The 15,936-nt window shown below is 44.2% G+C and overlaps 1 protein-coding gene across 1 annotated transcript; it reads right to left on the bottom strand.

The window, feature by feature from the left end:
* Nucleotides 1-455: 455 nt before the first annotated feature.
* On the bottom strand, nucleotides 456-15,675 carry UQCRC2 (ubiquinol-cytochrome c reductase core protein 2). Its single transcript, XM_035131592.3, has 14 exons — nucleotides 15,604-15,675; nucleotides 14,916-15,008; nucleotides 14,655-14,804; nucleotides 12,071-12,135; nucleotides 9,747-9,803; nucleotides 8,969-9,093; nucleotides 8,196-8,293; nucleotides 6,817-6,874; nucleotides 6,615-6,710; nucleotides 4,650-4,849; nucleotides 3,131-3,211; nucleotides 2,318-2,394; nucleotides 1,308-1,461; nucleotides 456-706 (listed from the first exon to the last, which is right to left on the bottom strand). The coding sequence occupies exons 1-14, from the start codon at nucleotides 15,637-15,639 to the stop codon at nucleotides 623-625; spliced, it is 1,374 nt and encodes a 457-aa protein (XP_034987483.3). The 5' UTR covers nucleotides 15,640-15,675; the 3' UTR covers nucleotides 456-622.
* Nucleotides 15,676-15,936: the final 261 nt, after the last annotated feature.

Raw genomic sequence — 15,936 nt, 5'->3', positions numbered from 1 at the left:
GGAAGAAAACCATCCCAGTCCAGCTTTTTAATGCTTTATACAGTTCAATAAATTTGGTGTCAACACCAAGGAAGAATTTGGAATGTTGTGAATCCCCTCCATCATCACAAAGGGAGGGATTCTACCAGTATTTTGTAGATATACACCATTGTTTTAAAATGCTTTAAGCATTTGAACTTTAGAAGAATTAAAGGCATCCAACAATTCTCTTGAGATTTTGACTCTCACAAGGCCATCCAATGAACCCATTGGCTGTGATGAGGTTTTAACCTGGGCTTCCTCGATCCAAAACCAGTCCACCAGCCACAAGACCAAACTGGCTCAGAACAAAAAAGCAGATACTCAGGGTTGTGCTCATCCTACACAATTCCATATTAAGCACCAGATGCTGCTATAAGAGCAACAGAAAATGCTTTAAGTGCATAACAATACAGAAGAGACAAAGATACTGAGAATCCTGTTAAGAGGATGAGCTCTGCACTTTATTTGGTGTAAGTGTACTGAAAGTAACCTACAGCTCCAAAGCATTAGGAGCTCATAAATAATACAGGACAATAATGACAGTCAACACAACTGCCTTAGAACAGAGTCCATTTTGAGGCTGTGCCTCGTGTTCAACTTCTTACAACTCATCCACAAAAGGGGTGTTTGCCAAATTCCCACTAGCTGCCATCGACTTCTTCCCACTAACAAACTTCTTTGCAGCCTGAAAAATAAAGCACAAAGATAGCAGAGGACAAAATGTTAGGCGATTGAGGCATCATCTGCTTCGGAATCAGCAAACAGAATCACTGTATTTGATGAGTGGCTATTTTTGAGCTTTAAAGGAACTGCTGGATTAGAATTTGGCATGCAGTGGGTGTAGGAAGAGCCATTTGTGGGGCAGAAAGCCAGTGTTGGTATTCATTTAATATATTTGTATTCTGCATTCTACCAAATCTAGGTCTCTGGGGCAGCTGGCAAGAGACAAAAATGAGAAGCAAACCCAGGACTGCAAACACCCCGAACGCAAAGAATAACACCAGCAAAGTGCCATCGGAAGTGTGGGCGGAGGGAAACAAAACATTTAGGGTCAACACTTCACAGATACAGCTCTGATGGGCATCCCAGAGACTGGGAGTCACCGGAGCAAAGTCCTGACCCTCAGAATAAGGGTTATGCGGACTGCTGGCCAACTCAAGAAGCAGGTAACCCATTTTGTCAGCACTACAGAAAACAGGAAGAGGGGAAACCTTTCTAAACACAAAGGCAGCATTCTATTTACCACCGCTGCTGATTATGTTGTAATCTACAGGCACCTTACTTACATTCACAATGTCAGCAGTGGCCACAGAATCAATCTTTTCGGCCGCAGCGCTTGGTGATGTGTATGCCCCAGATGCCAGGGCCTGAGAGCCAATTTCATCAAGCAAGCCTTCTGAAGACTCCACAGACATCAAGTAAGCTGCCTTCAGCTGGTTTCTGTCAAGAATATTGAGGGAAATGAGCATAGCAGCCTGCTTAGGAATCTGTAAATATGATGGCAGACAATCAGCAGGAAAAGGATAACGTGGAGTGCATTTATTTACATTGTCTTACTTGCATTTGCAATGCACTTCGTAATTCTGACATAGTTACAGAATGCCTATTACTTTAAAACGGTCATCCGTGAGCTTGTGGAAATCACAAGGCATCATTGAAGGCAGGCATGAGAGAAAATCCAGCTTCATGGGAGGAAAAACAACCCTCAGTTAAATAGGCCAAAGAAGTGTTGTAATCATGTATTTTATGAAATCATGTAAAACCTAACAATTTATTAGATTTCCATAGTTTAAGAGTAAAGTAGATTTTCTATACATTTTAGTGTTCCATTGCTCTTCTTCTTCTTTTTTAAAAAAGTAGTCCAACAATGTATATTTTACATAAGAAACAGCCATTTGCCAATTCAGAGTATTTGTCCACCTTATCAATATTGCTTACTCTGACTAGCAGCTGGCAGTTCTCTAGAATATTAGGCTGCCCAAGCATTTTAACTGGGTGACAAGCAGGGTTTGAACCTGGGATATTCTGCATGCAAAGCATGTGCTCAACAATTGAGCTACGCCACCTTCTCTAAAATGCCTCAACCCTATCTCATTTGTCCTAGATGAGAGGCACTTTTCTTATTTAGATATAAAAATGAGAGCTTTTACTTTACTTAAAAATACAACTGATTAAAATGTACATCAACAATTCCCAAATATCAGGAATGTGTTCCAGAGCAGAAAGAGGGATGAGTTTAATATATGATTTTGGGCTGTGAACAGGTCACAAGAATAGCTCTGGTAAGCTAACTTACTTGGCTCTTGTGACTTCCGCATCGGTGACTCCACCCTGGGCAACTGCCTTCACTTGGTTCAAAGCAGCTTTGATTACCTTGATTCAAAAACATGAAAACATTTTGCTGCTGGCTACAAAAGTCAGAATTCAACACCTGTCCCCACTTTATTTACATATACCTTGAATTTTTATTAGACATATGCAGCCAGAGCTGTCCCTTGGGGTGTGCAGGGCTGAGGGAGAATCACTCTGTGTGGTCCTCACATTATTTGCACACAGGGAAAATCCGAGCTAGATCAAGCCTTCTGCATCTGCAATGTGCACTGGGGGGAAATATCCAATTGGAGTGAATGCAAGTCTTATCCCCTGAGCAAGCTGCAGGGGCATGGATGGGTGGATTGAAAGTGGGTGGGTGAGAAAGAATAGCAGGCCTCTGGGGCTTATTTTCACCTGCTACTAGATCCCTTTCTTTTAACTGGAGATGCCAAGGACTGAATCTTCTTCCACTATGGTCTTTTCCAGAGCCAGATTACTTTGTTTGCCCACTTACAATCACATGAATTAAGGAGATTTTTTTTAAAGAAGCTAATCCACAAGAGGTTTCATAAAGACATCTATCCTAAAGTACACCTATCCCTCTAACCATAGCAACTTAAGGACACATTTTCTACTTTCAGCACATCCTTCCTGAAAGCAAAACACCCCTTGCGGTGTCAGCAATACACACATTTGTCATCAAACCCTATCGATTGTTAAATAAATCCTCATCAGAACTTGCAGACTGAACGTGCTTCCAATTAACTTGGTCTAAGAATACAAACTGGTGACTTACCTCCCCAGCAGCTGAAGCCTGAGATACAGTGTAAACCCCAAAGAGTCCGGAATCAGAGTAATTGACATTAAATGCTGCTGCCTGTGAAAGAAATTTGATTTCAGTTAGCATATTCCAACAAGCTCTTTTCTTCATGTGGAAATATTTTTGGCATTTTAAAGTACGGTAGTCCATGTTTAGACAGGCTGAAATTCAAACTAGGAAACAGAGTTAGGAAATAGGCCTAGGAAATAGGGTTATCACCTAATGATAACCCTTAGTTTATTACTGATTGTTCATATTTTAGTTAATATATGTAACTGTGCATGAATTTAAAACAATCAGAAGCCATAATGTCAAATGAAAATTTCTACTTGTGTGAGAGAAGTGGAAAATGCCACTTCTTAGAGGGCATTTGCCATATGTAGCTTTTGTAATTATTTGTATACAGTAATATCTTGGTTCTCAGACTTAATTTGTTCCATGAGTCCGTTCGACTCCCCAAACCGTTCGAAAACGAACGCACAGCTTCCGATTGGCTGCAGGAGCTTCCTGCACTCAAGCAGAATCTGCATCGGATGTTCAGCTTCCGAAAAACGTACACAAACCAAATTTGTTCAGGAGCATTTGAGTACCAAGTACTCCGCCGCGTTCAGCGAGAAGTGGGGGGCAGCGGATGCTGCTCGTTCTTCCCCGCCAACCCCTGCTGCCTCCTTCGCTCCCCCTCCAAGCCTTTTAGAGAAGGAAAACCGGGGAAATTTTTTTTCTTGTTTTCGTCCTCAAAAAACTAGGTGCGTGTTATGGTCTGGTGCGTGTTATGGTCCGAAAAATACGGTGCCGCTTATATGCTAGAATTACTTCTAACTGGGTTTTACAACTATACAATCAAGTATGAAACCCATAATTTAAAAAAAACACAGTTACAATTCCATTGGGACATTAAATCACCCTTAATTAAAACTAAAAAGAAACAAGCAAGTTAAAAAGTATTATTAATCCAGTAAGAGAAGAAGTTCAAGCCCAAGGGAATGCTTGGCTAAACAGGTGTGTCTTCAGCAGTTGGCAGAATGCCAATACTGATGCGGCCTCTCGTATTTCAGTAGTGGTTGCATTCCACACCACCAATCCCACCAATGAAAAAGCCACCCCACCCCCATGTTACCACAAGCAAATAATCATCAGGCTGTAGCAAAAGTAACCAGGTTCCATTAGTGGATTGTAGCATCCTTACAAGGTCCAGAGTTATTTAGGACACTGTATCTAAGCAGCAGAGTCTTAAAACTGGCTTGGTGGCTACTAGTCAGCCAGTCCATGTTTTTCACACATAATCATTTCCAAAAATATAAACAGTACAGGTTACATCCAATGCTAGTCCTGCACAGAGTAGATCCATCCGTTGAAATTACTGAACATAACTAACTTAGGTCCATTAATGTCAACAGTTTTACTCTGAGTAGGACTTACGATGGATACAACCCTACATGTCTCTCCTCTTTTCTTTGCTCTCGTTAAAATCACAGACACAAGCCTACATACTTACGTCAAAAGGTAGGGCAGTTGCCTTTGCAACACCTTGGATGAGCTTACTGGTAACGCTACTTCCTCTCTTAATGAGAGGCCCTGCCCCAAGAACATGCTGAAGGACACTAAAGGCGTTTGCTTCTGCACTTCCTACAGCAGCTCCTTCAGCAACTACGGCAGCATGGACAAGGCTATGGCCGTTCTGCTCTCGGACTTCACCTTAGTGAGAGGCAAAAAGAGGCATTATATGCTCATCAAAGCATAACACATCAACAATCCCTACAATAACAGCATTTTCTCTGTCAAATTGTCTACAGAGAAGCCTTCCCAAACCCACCATGAAACTGGTAGATGCTGCAGAGGATTCTGGGGGACACATTCCAAAGCACACACTTGAATCATGTGGAATGGGAATAAGGCAAGTGCCCCACATGAATTGAGGGTGAAGCCTAAAAGACACCCAGCATGCTCCCTGCACATTGTGCAGACCACAATGACTTAAGCTACCTTTTTGGGAAGCATGACTAGCATCACTAACGTTATCAAGTCAGCTTCTAAGGAACCCCAAAGTTCCCCAGAAAACTAACATAATCAAAACACAAATTCGCAGAGAACCAAGGTGACTTTCAGATAGGAAGTGAATGCTGCTGCCATGAAGTATCCCAGAGGGAGAGCTTAGAACTAGATCTTCAAGGCCCAAGTCACCAACAGACACATTATGGCTACTGAATTATGAAACTGAATTTTCAAGGTGATCAAGTAGACACCCTGAAAAACTGAAAAACTACAGCAGCCTTAGAATTTGGCACTTGCCCAGTGGGCAGTAGGTCAAAGTGCACAGGCCAAAGTGGTGTGATGGTTAATGTTGGTCTTAAGACAAGGGCAGCCTGGGTCCACATCTTGCTCAGCCAACAGAATCCCCTGAAAAGTAAGTCACATGCTCTCACCCTAAGCTACCCTGCAGGATTGTTGTGAGGAAAAATAGGAATAGCACTGTGGGAGAACATCTGTTTTGCAGGGGAAAGGTCCCAGATTCATTTCCTGACATCTCCAGTTACATCAGCAAGTGTCTGGAAAGGCCTCTCCCTACTCAAGACTCTGGATGACCACTGCCAGCTAGAGCAGATGATAAAGGCCTAGATCAGTTTCCCCCAACTGTTTTGGACTACAATCCCCATCAGCCACAGCCAGTGCGGTTAATGATCTGGGATGATGTGAGTTGTAGCCCAGCAACATTTGGAGAGCACCAGATTGGGGAAGGATGCCCTTGATGGCAAAAAAGCCCCAGCCTGCAGTTAGGAACACAGAGTCCTAGGACCGAATCAGTCCTTATACCAAATCAGACCACTGGGTCCATCCAGCTTAGTATTGTCTATGCTGATGGAAGTACCTCTCCAGGGGTTCCGGAAAGGTTCTCTCCAGAGCAGATGTTCTACCACTCATCCCCCAAAGAAAAGACACTGCTTTGTGCTGAATAAGACCATTGAGCCATCTAGCTCAGTACTGTCTGCACTGACTGGCAGTGGCTCTCCAGTGTTTCATACAGGACATTCCAAGCTGCACTTGGAGATACCGGGAATTGGACCTGTGACCTTCTGCATGCAAAGCAGATGTTCTAGCATTGAGCATTGGCCCCTATGTTCCCGTGAAGCATGTGTGCCCTGCCCTGAACACCTTGGGAGGAAGGGTGTGATAAAAATGTAGTGAACTGTAACATGCCTATTGAGAACAGTAATCTGCAAGCCATATAACATGTGGTGGAATTCTCTGGTCTTTGTGAAAGGTTGTCCCTGGATGTGGAGTAAGGAGACAGTGCAGTGGCTGGGGTAGCGGTACAGCAGGTTTGAAGGCCAGATGATGGCCCCACAGCAAGAGGGGGTGAGATGGACGGTAGGATGAACTCACCCCATCAATCTAATTCAGCAGCACTGCTACAGAATTATCAAGAAATCTGCACGTACCAAAAAAGAGAGCGCACGTTTACCTCCACGATACTTGGCCTTCTCACCAACTGAGCCAGCCCCGCTGCGGATGTTTAGGAACTGCTCTCCAATCTGCTTCAGGTCGGAATGGCTGACACCTGAAAGGCAGTGTTAGCATCAGAAGAACCACCCAGAGGTTTGCGGCAAAGGGTGTTTTTGTCTTTTAAAAGACCACAGTACAGCCACAGATCTTGCCTTACATACCGAGCCCCACCAGAGCCATTCTGCCACTTGTGAAGTTGTTCTGTACGAACTGGTGCAGCTGTGGTGAAAAGGAGGGTGTGTGTGTCAGTATTTCTGCCACATAATTAAAATAAGAACAAGAGTCCTTCTGAATCACACCAAAAGGTCTATCGAGTCAAGCAGCCTGCTTTTCCAGTGGCCAACCAGATGCTTCTGAGAATCTCATAAGCAAGACACGGTAATCACAGAATCATAGAATTGTAGAGCTGGAAGGGACCCTGAGGATCATCTAATCCAGGCATAGGCAACCTTGGCTCTCCAGATGTTTTGGAACTACAACTCCCATGATCCCTGACCACTGGCCCTGTTAGCTAGGGATCATGGGAGTTGTAGTTCTAAAACATCTGGAGAGCCAAGGTTGCCTATGCCTGATCTAATCCAACCCCCTGCAGGGCAGGAATATGCAGCTGTCCCATAGGGGGATCGAACCTGCAACCTTGGCATTATCAGCACCAAGCTCTAACCAATTGAGCTACCCAGGGCCATTTAAAAAAATTTACCTTATGTAAGTTGTTTGCCTAGACTATGACCATGCTTCACTTCCAAAAAAGCACATGGAGGAGAACACTGCCTTAGCGTTTGAGGCATTTCAGAACAGAACAGGTTTAAGTGACACAAATTTTAAACATCTTCACAAATATTTTGATTAAGTGCAACAGTTTGTGGAAACAAGTGTTAAAACGCAACATGGTGCTTTAAAACTGCAATCCCATACACTTACTATGAATTCGGTTGACATGCATGTTGAAAAATCAACCAAAACAAAGTAAGGTAGGAGCAATACACTCAGATAGGGGAGGAAATTCTCCTCCAAACCACAACAACAACAACAACAATTTATTTATACCCCGCCCATCTGGCTGGGTTTCCCCAGCCACTCTGGGTGGCTTCCAACCGAATATTAAAAACAGTACAGCATCAAACATTAAAAACTTCCCTAAACAGGGCCGCCTACAAACAAAAACCTTCTAGGTAAATTTAAGCTGTTTTTTTTAATACTGCTTCTGTGAAGAGAGACATCTCCAGAACCCAAAGTTACATTCAAGCAGGCAAAGGATGGCTTGCATAAACCAGGATCAAACCCTGGTTTTCAATTGTGGTTTGCTGAGCAAGTCTAAATCATAGGACAGGGAATCTCCAGCCCTTCAGATGTTGCCAGACTACAACTCCCATCATCCCTAACCATAGGCTGTGCTGGCCAGGGCTGATGAGAATTGGAAGCAAAATAGCATCAGGAGGGCAGGGGAGAGACGAACGTTGCAATTAAGTTGAAGTCTTTAGTGCCAAGTTTCTCTTCATCTACAATAATTAAGTATAATAAGTGCTGTTTAAAATCTTACTTGTTCCGAAGTAATCTTCCCAATAACGTAATCTGGACAGTACAAGGAGTTGGCAAGGGCATTCCGATAAGCCGCTGCATGCAAGTTTTCAAGAACACCTATGCATAAGACAATGGAAAGTTTGTTTACTTATTGTAGGGAATCATTTGTACATAAGCTGTGCTCTGCAGAAACGTGTTTTTCATTGATTGTGTGGAGCTTCCCCTTCAATACTAAGGCGAAGCCCCTGTTTTTGCAGAATATACAAATCAAATCCACCTTGGGGAAACAAACTGTCACTTGGCTCTGTCTAAACAATCTGCAAAATAGTTTGCTGGACCATGGATGTTGGGTAAGGATCGAAAAGCTATTTTAGGCATATCCAAGGTCCTAGTGTGGGTCCACTGAGATTTAAATCGCGCATACCTTTGATCCACCAAATAGCAGCCCTACATTTATTTATTTTTAAAAATGCTGCTCCTTAAATTCTGCATGGCACAGAATAATGTTTTCCAAGAAAGAACTCCACAACCCCCTTTATCACTGCAAATGTAATAAAGGAATCATTAATTTAAGGAATCATTAATTTAAAGCCATATCAGTTGTTGAGGGCACACAAATTTAAGTTGGAGAAGTGACATTTACAGGCCTCTCTCGAGCACAATCCTGGAAAGACAACTGTGATATCCACCCATAGGCAGGGGGAAACTATTCCATTCAAAAGGATTGTTTTATACTTGTACAATCTTAAAAGAAATACTCCTCGTAGCCCCCAGCAGATTAGGAACACTCACCAACTTGAGAGTTCTGAAAGGCAATCGCCTTGTCAATTCTTAAACGGGGATTGGCCTCAGCCACTTCCCAGCGCCTGAATTCTGGGGCCGTTGTGACATTTAATAAATACTCCAAAACGGTATCACTGAATAAAGGAAGAACAACATATATCAAGAAAGGATCAAACAGAGGCTCCAAAATGTTAGAGAGCAGATCAAGGGCAAGCTGATGTTAAAATATAAAAATTCAAAGGTAAGTGGGTTAACACGAATTTCAATGGTATTCCTTCTGAGAATATAAGAACGGACTCAAAGGTTACCTAGTCTCTACACCAGGCATCCCCAAACTGCGGCCCTCCAGATGTTTTGGCCTACAACTCCCATGATCCCTAGCTAACAGGACCAGTGGTCGGGGAAGATGGGAATTGTAGTCCAAAACATCTGGAGGGCCGAGGTTTGGGGATGCCTGCTCTACACGGCACCTTACAGAAAACACACGGCTCCTTTGTAAGAACCTTACAACCAAAATATTGACGGAGGGTGGGGAAAGAGAGAGACAGGGAGTTAGGTAACGAACAAGGGCAGAATTAACAGATGTGTTTTCTTCCTGACAATCCTTTTAGGAACTGACCCACAGATAAACATGTGCCATGTTATTTATAGCTTGGAATAAAGTCATACTGTGTATTTCAAGGGCAGGAACAAAAAATTACTTATGCAATGATGTTTTGTTGCTTTATCAATGGGAATGCTTACAGAATGCGTTGAAAACTGATTTGTTACACATCTAGAGGCTTACATATAGTCACGGAGGCATTCAACGGAATAAACCATGTTCTCTCTGGTAGATGTCACACTAAAATAAAAAGAAGTGCATTTTTCAAAAGTTGATCTGAGGTTACTGGTTCCTTCTGTTTACAATCCTATTGTGGGGTTGCTTACAATTAAATGTTTTGCTACTAATGTTTTCTATCTTGAAGCACAATTAATACCCACATGCAGATTTAGTACACATGTATACTGCCTATTGTAAGAGTCCCCTCCAATAGTTATCTTTGTAGTGTAATATAAGCTACTAATTTTGCAATGGGTTAAACCACAGAGTCTAGGGCTTGCTGATCAGAAGGTCGGTGGTTCGAATCCCTGCATCGGGATGAGCTCCCGTTGTTCGGTCCCAGCTCCTGCCCACCTAGCAGTTCGAAAACACATCAAAGTGCAAGTAGATAAACAGGGACCGCTCCGGCAGGAAGGTAAACGGTGTTTCCGTGCGCTGCCCTGGTTCGCCAGAAGCAGCTTTGTCATGCTGGCCACATGACCCGGAAGCTACGCCGGCTCCCTTGGCCTATAGAGCAAGATGAGCGCCGCAACCCCAGAGTTGGATACGACTGGACCTGATGGTCAGGGGCCCCTTTACCTTTAATTTTGCAATGATAAAACTCTTCTGAGAAACATAAAACAAGACACGAGTTTTATCCAATCAAGTTCTACTCAGAATAGACCCAATGAAATTCATGAACGCAAGTTACCCATGCTGATTAATTTCAATGGGTTTACTCCAAGGAGGGTCAGCAACGGATACAAGCCATGAGATTCTGATTCACAAGAGTTTGCAATAGCACTATATTAAATAAGGAGATAAAAGCCGCTGCTACTGCTGCCCCCTCCAGTTGCCGCCACGAGGACTCGCAGGCCACCACTGACTCTGCCGCCACCGCCAGGCCTTGCAGGTTGTCACCACTACTGCTGACACGTACCACCGTCATGGCCAGCTGCTTCTGCCTCCTAGCAGGTCTGCCAGCAGTCCCACATTATTTGTATTCACGATATGACTCATCGCCATACTTTGGATTGTCCTGAATATCACCACTTAGTAGGCAAGCCCCAAACCAAAAGTCCTATTGGGATTCATTTTAGCTTGCCTGCTGATGAAACTGTGTGTATGATGATTGATAAGATTGTCATTTATCTGTTTTAGGCCCCTAAGCAGTAGCAGTTGCCTGGACAATGTCCTGTTCACCTCTGTTCCTTCCTTATTTTAGACATTGTGGTAGATTGCAATGTTTAGCTAGTGATAACATTGCAACGTTTAGCTGCTGATAACATTGCAGTGTTTAGCTGGTGAGTTATCGCGATGTTGAAAACCAGGTATCGCCTAGCCCAGCTGGATGGACAAACTTGGCCCTCCAAGTGTGTTGGGACTACAATTCCCATCATCCCTGACCCTTGGTACTGTTAGCTAGGGATGATGGGAGTTGTAGTCCCAAAACAGCTGGAGGGCCAAGTTTGGCATCACTGGCCTAGCCCTTACACACACAGTGATTCACAATATATTGCCAGCTCAAATATTATGAAACAATTTATCATGATGTGAACTTCAAAGCGGCTTTAGACAATATATCAATATATTGCCCAGCTCTACCTGCAACCCAGCTTCAGGTTCAGTAAAGGAGATGGAACACTGGAAGTTACCTTATACAATTGGTCTATTTAGCTCAGTATTGTTTACAAAGTCTGGCAAAATCTCCAAGATTTTTTACTAGACTTTTTCCAAGTCCTTCCTCGAGATGCTGGGAACTGAACCAAAAACATTTTGCATGCAAAGCCTGCGCTGTCCCGCTGAGACACAGCCACTCCCGACTTCTCTCTAAGAGAGAATCATGCCCCAAGCCAACAAGTGATATGTTTCTAGAGATGTAACGCCTTTCCCCTGGTTTATATGAGCATATATGAAAAATACAGAACTCTCTTTCACTGTCATTATACTTCCTTTCTGTGCTGATATCAGCACTGTTAAACCATGTGCTACGGTTCTACATACCAACATGCTTGATGAAGCTCATATAAAACAAAATAATTAAACTCCAGGATGAAACTGGGAATCATTTTTGAAAGAACTATTGCAGGGGGAAGTGCAATTAAAATTGGATAGTGGAGAGATGTTTAAGTGAAGCGTGCCTTTAGATTAAAACATGAAAAATCACTTTTAAAAAACCCACCCACCCTTATTCTCAGTACTTCCACCTTGGGCTATACAAAGTCATCCAACTATAAACTGCCATAATCAGAGGAATCCAATTTCCACGTAATTATTCAAACACAGTTGAGCATTGAACAATTACAAACCTTAAGCTACCACCAACAGCTTCAATACCACGGGTGATTTTGAAGGCAGAAGCTCCTTTTGTAGTCTGTAGAAAAACCAACATTACAGTTTCAACTGCAGGCATCAAAACAAAACTTCAGTCATATCTAGCCCATATGTTTTAACCTGGCCACTGGGTATTGTAACCAAATACACAGAGCCAATGCTTGCATCACTAAACTGTTCAGGTATAATGAATAAGCCAGAGCATGTTAAGTCAGTGTTATGCTGCAAGATAAACACCCAATGGAAATTCAGAAGGCTTATTATATACTTAATCCTTATGCTGAAACCAGACAAAACTGAAAGTAGCAAGACTGCACCTCCTTTTCTCCCACCCGGATAAGAGTGATAGAATGTGGTGGTTTTAAAACAGGATCAGACAAAATCATGGAGGATAAGGGTACCAACAGCCACTAGCCATGATGACTATGTTCAACCTCCACGGTTGCTGGGAATCACAAGTGAAGAGTGTGCTCTTGCATTCTGTTCCTTCTTGCAGCGTTGAAGAGGCATCTGGCTGGCCACCATGACAAGATGCTAGAATAGATGGCCAATGGCCCCAGCAGGGCTATTTGCAATTTATAACAGGGGTGCAGGACTAGAGCAAAGGAGCAGGCAAGCCAGCCTAGATCTTTGTGCTGCTGCGCATGTCAGGTGTGAAGTGGGAGGTGGTGGCTGCTGCTAATCAGCTGGCCAGCCTCCACTTTGCTCAGGGGACCCAGGAGCAGCTGTGCTAGAGCATGTTAATAGCCTGCTAGTGCTCCGGCGAAGAGCCTCCTCATTAATAAAGGGAGGTCTTCCTCAAAGCCAGCTAAGCCTTTGGAATAATTAGAGACAAGGAGAATAAGGAGAAGAGTGTCTGACACATTTTTGTGTGTGCTTGCAGGTCCTTTTAAGTTTCAGGTCCTTAGAAATATCTGCCAGCAGGGCCTCCTTTAGGGAAGAAATCATTTCTTTAGAAAATGAAGATGTTTACTTGGATACATTTGCTGGGTCTGCTGAGATTCAGAAAGGCTAATTTGCTGTTCCTTAAAACAAGAAAGCAGTCTTACACTGTTCTCCAAGGGCCTCTGGTGGCCATGGAAAGTGGTGCAGCCCAAAACTTTCAAATAAACTGATGCTGCTCCAGCTGAGGAGGAAGAAACAGCAAAGGGACTCAAGCAGCTGGTTCAAGATCTTGGCACCTTGGTGCAGAAGAGGAGGCAGCACTGCTGGTTCCCCAAGCCTTATCCCAGTTGCTGGCATGGACCACTATGGCCAGTTGAGTGCCCAAGAGGAGCTCTGTGATAGAAGCGTTCAGGGATGGAGGCAATGGGACATTCAGTGATGGTATAGGTATGCCACACACCAGAGGCCCCTTGGTATGGTATTCAGGGCAGGGTGGCAGAGAAGCTTATTTCTGCTGCACTGCAATCTGCTTTGGGCATAGTCTGCGGAGAAGCCAATTTAAAAAAACAGCTTGAAGCCAGCTCTGTCTTTGCCTGAAGATGTCATGGCAGCAGAGACGAGGAAATAGCAGAAAATTAGGAATGGTGAGAATTAATAAGAGTAGACCAGAAGTCTTTCTAGTGCAGCATCCAGTTCCCTACAATGGCCAACCAGAGCCTCATGAGAAACAAAAAATCAAGGCATGAGTGCAACACCCCTTCTGATTCTAGGAGGCGTACACAGGGATGAAGATCAACAGTCATTGATAGCCTTATCCTCAATGAATTTGTCCACTTGCCTTTTAAAGCCAACTAACTGAAAAGCCTGGCTGGATTAGTTGAAAGGCCCACCTAGTCCAGCATCCTGTTCTCACAGTGGCCAACCTCTGTGAGGCCTACAAGTAAGATCAGTGCAGAAGGGAAAACAAATGGCCCATAGAGCAGAAGTGATAGAAGAGGATATACATTTTATTGGGTGGAGGCAGGAAAACAAAAAGTGGGATACCCGAGAGAGTGCAGTACAGTGGCTTAACGAATGCCCTGCTTAACAAAATTTCCGCTTAACGAAAGGATTTTTCGAGCGGAGGTTGCCTCGCTAGACGAATTCGTTTTATGAAAAATTCATCTAGTGAATCGCGGTTTCCCATAGGAATGCATTGAAATTCAATTAATGCGTTCCTATGGGCAAAAATATATATATATCAATGCATTCCTATGGGATTCGCTAGACGAATTTTTCGTTATAAGAAAAGACCCGTGGAATGAATTAAATTCGTCTAGCGAGGCACCACTGTATAATGATACTCAAAATCACATGGTCACTGCCTGGCCTGGGCAAATCAGGAGAGGCAACCCATCATGTAGATGCTACACACATGCCAGCCTGAGAATAATGCAGTGTTTTATTCACACCATTTTTTCCTCCTATGAAAATAACAAAAAAGTATTCTCCTCTGTTTTTAACAGAGTAGCACAAACATGTGTTTTTCCAGAATTTCAAAAGTACTCCACTCACCTCCCCACCCCACTCTTTCCTGCCTCCCAATTTCACTTTTAGGATACCAACACTAAATAAGCTGAATATAACACTTTGCTTCCTTAATCTAAAGTCAAAGAAGTTGAAGAAGAAACCCACCAGGTTAGATGCAAGGCGGAGCAGGTGAGCAGTTCCCAAATTGGTGGCGGTCTCATACCTGCTGCCTGCTTTGATGAAGACGCCAATCCTTGAAACTGGAGAATAATTTTCCAGAGAAGCAATCATCAAGCCATTTGGTAGTTTTGCAATCTGCATTTATAAGAGGACACATCAGTCTACGTGAAATCACACTGCTCCACTATGTGCTGCTCTAATTAGCAGAAATATCAAAATGAAAAATAACTTCCTCTTCAGACTAACCTCAAGTTCCTGGGGATTCAGCAGTACTTTTGAACGCTCTGCTCCTCCGTGGGCTTCAACTTTAGGTGCAGCCTTGAGAGAATAAAACCTCCTCTAATAAGAGAGGAGAAACATTGGTAAGCTAGATCCATATACATTCGTTTAAACGTCTTGCAATTTCTCCTGAATTTTATGGTTTCCTCTTTTTGTAGAGCACTTGGATGTGTTGCCGTTGTCTGCAATAAGCGATGTATAATTTTTACAAAATACATAAATAGTTTAGCCGTTCTCCCTAGAGACTCCTCGCCCCCGTGCGGGGATTTTTTTCCTTCCGTTTTCTCCCCCACCCTGTACATTAAATGGGGAAACGCCGCCTCAAACGGCGCTGGGGCTCCAGGGGCAGGCCGACCTCGGAGCTCCTGCAGCGACCTTCAGTCTCCCCGCAGAAGAGGGGTGTGCCATCACCCTATTCCCTCCCCAAAGCGGCTGCTGAGAAGGAGGAGCGGCGAGAAGCAGCAGCGCCCGGAGAGGGACGATGTGCCGGCCTTCCCTTTCCCCTCGTTCCCCGGTCGAAGGCCTGAGTCAAGGTCGCTCCCGAGAAGCGGGAACTGCGCTTCCTCCATCGGGCCTTCCCCGGCCCAGGCGCCTGTCTTGCTCCGGGCTCCCGCCCCTTTACCACCGCCGCCTCCTCCAGGGCGCTGCTGCTCACCGAGAGGCACCGCGCTGCCGCCGAAATGGGCTTCATGGTCTCCGACCGCCACAGACCCCTCCGGAGCCTCCCCGGGGAAGAAATCCAAGATGGCCGCCCAGGAAGCGGAAGGCTCTTCCGGCCCACGCCGCGCGGCCACTCTTTCCGCACCGCCCGAACCATAGAGAAAGCGGAGCCTTTCTATAATCTCCCGTCTATGCGCCCAGCGCCTGCGACTACCAGGGAAACGCCCCCGCCCCGTAGAGGTAGGGGAACGCTGTTCCATCATAGAAACTAGGACAGGAAAGCGGCTAGAGCGTCCCAGTCCCATCAAGGGGTTCACCACTAAGAATC

This window comes from Zootoca vivipara, chromosome 13 (genome assembly GCF_965207765.1).
Source record: "Zootoca vivipara chromosome 13, rZooViv2.hap1.1, whole genome shotgun sequence".
NCBI lineage: Eukaryota > Metazoa > Chordata > Lepidosauria > Squamata > Lacertidae > Zootoca > Zootoca vivipara.
The sequence above is the reverse complement of the archived record's forward strand: the minus strand, read 5'-3'. Positions and strand labels throughout refer to the sequence as shown.

Coding starts and splice junctions, on each gene's coding strand:
- UQCRC2 (XM_035131592.3), bottom strand. CDS start 15,639: ATGAAGCCCATTTCGGCGGCAGCGCGGTGCCTCTCG. Junction 4,850..6,614: donor GAAGGCCAAGTATCGTGGAG/GTAAACGTGCGC, acceptor CCTCTCACTAAG/GTGAAGTCCGAGAGCAGAAC. Junction 3,212..4,649: donor CAACTGCCCTACCTTTTGAC/GTAAGTATGTAG, acceptor TTTCTTTCACAG/GCAGCAGCATTTAATGTCAA.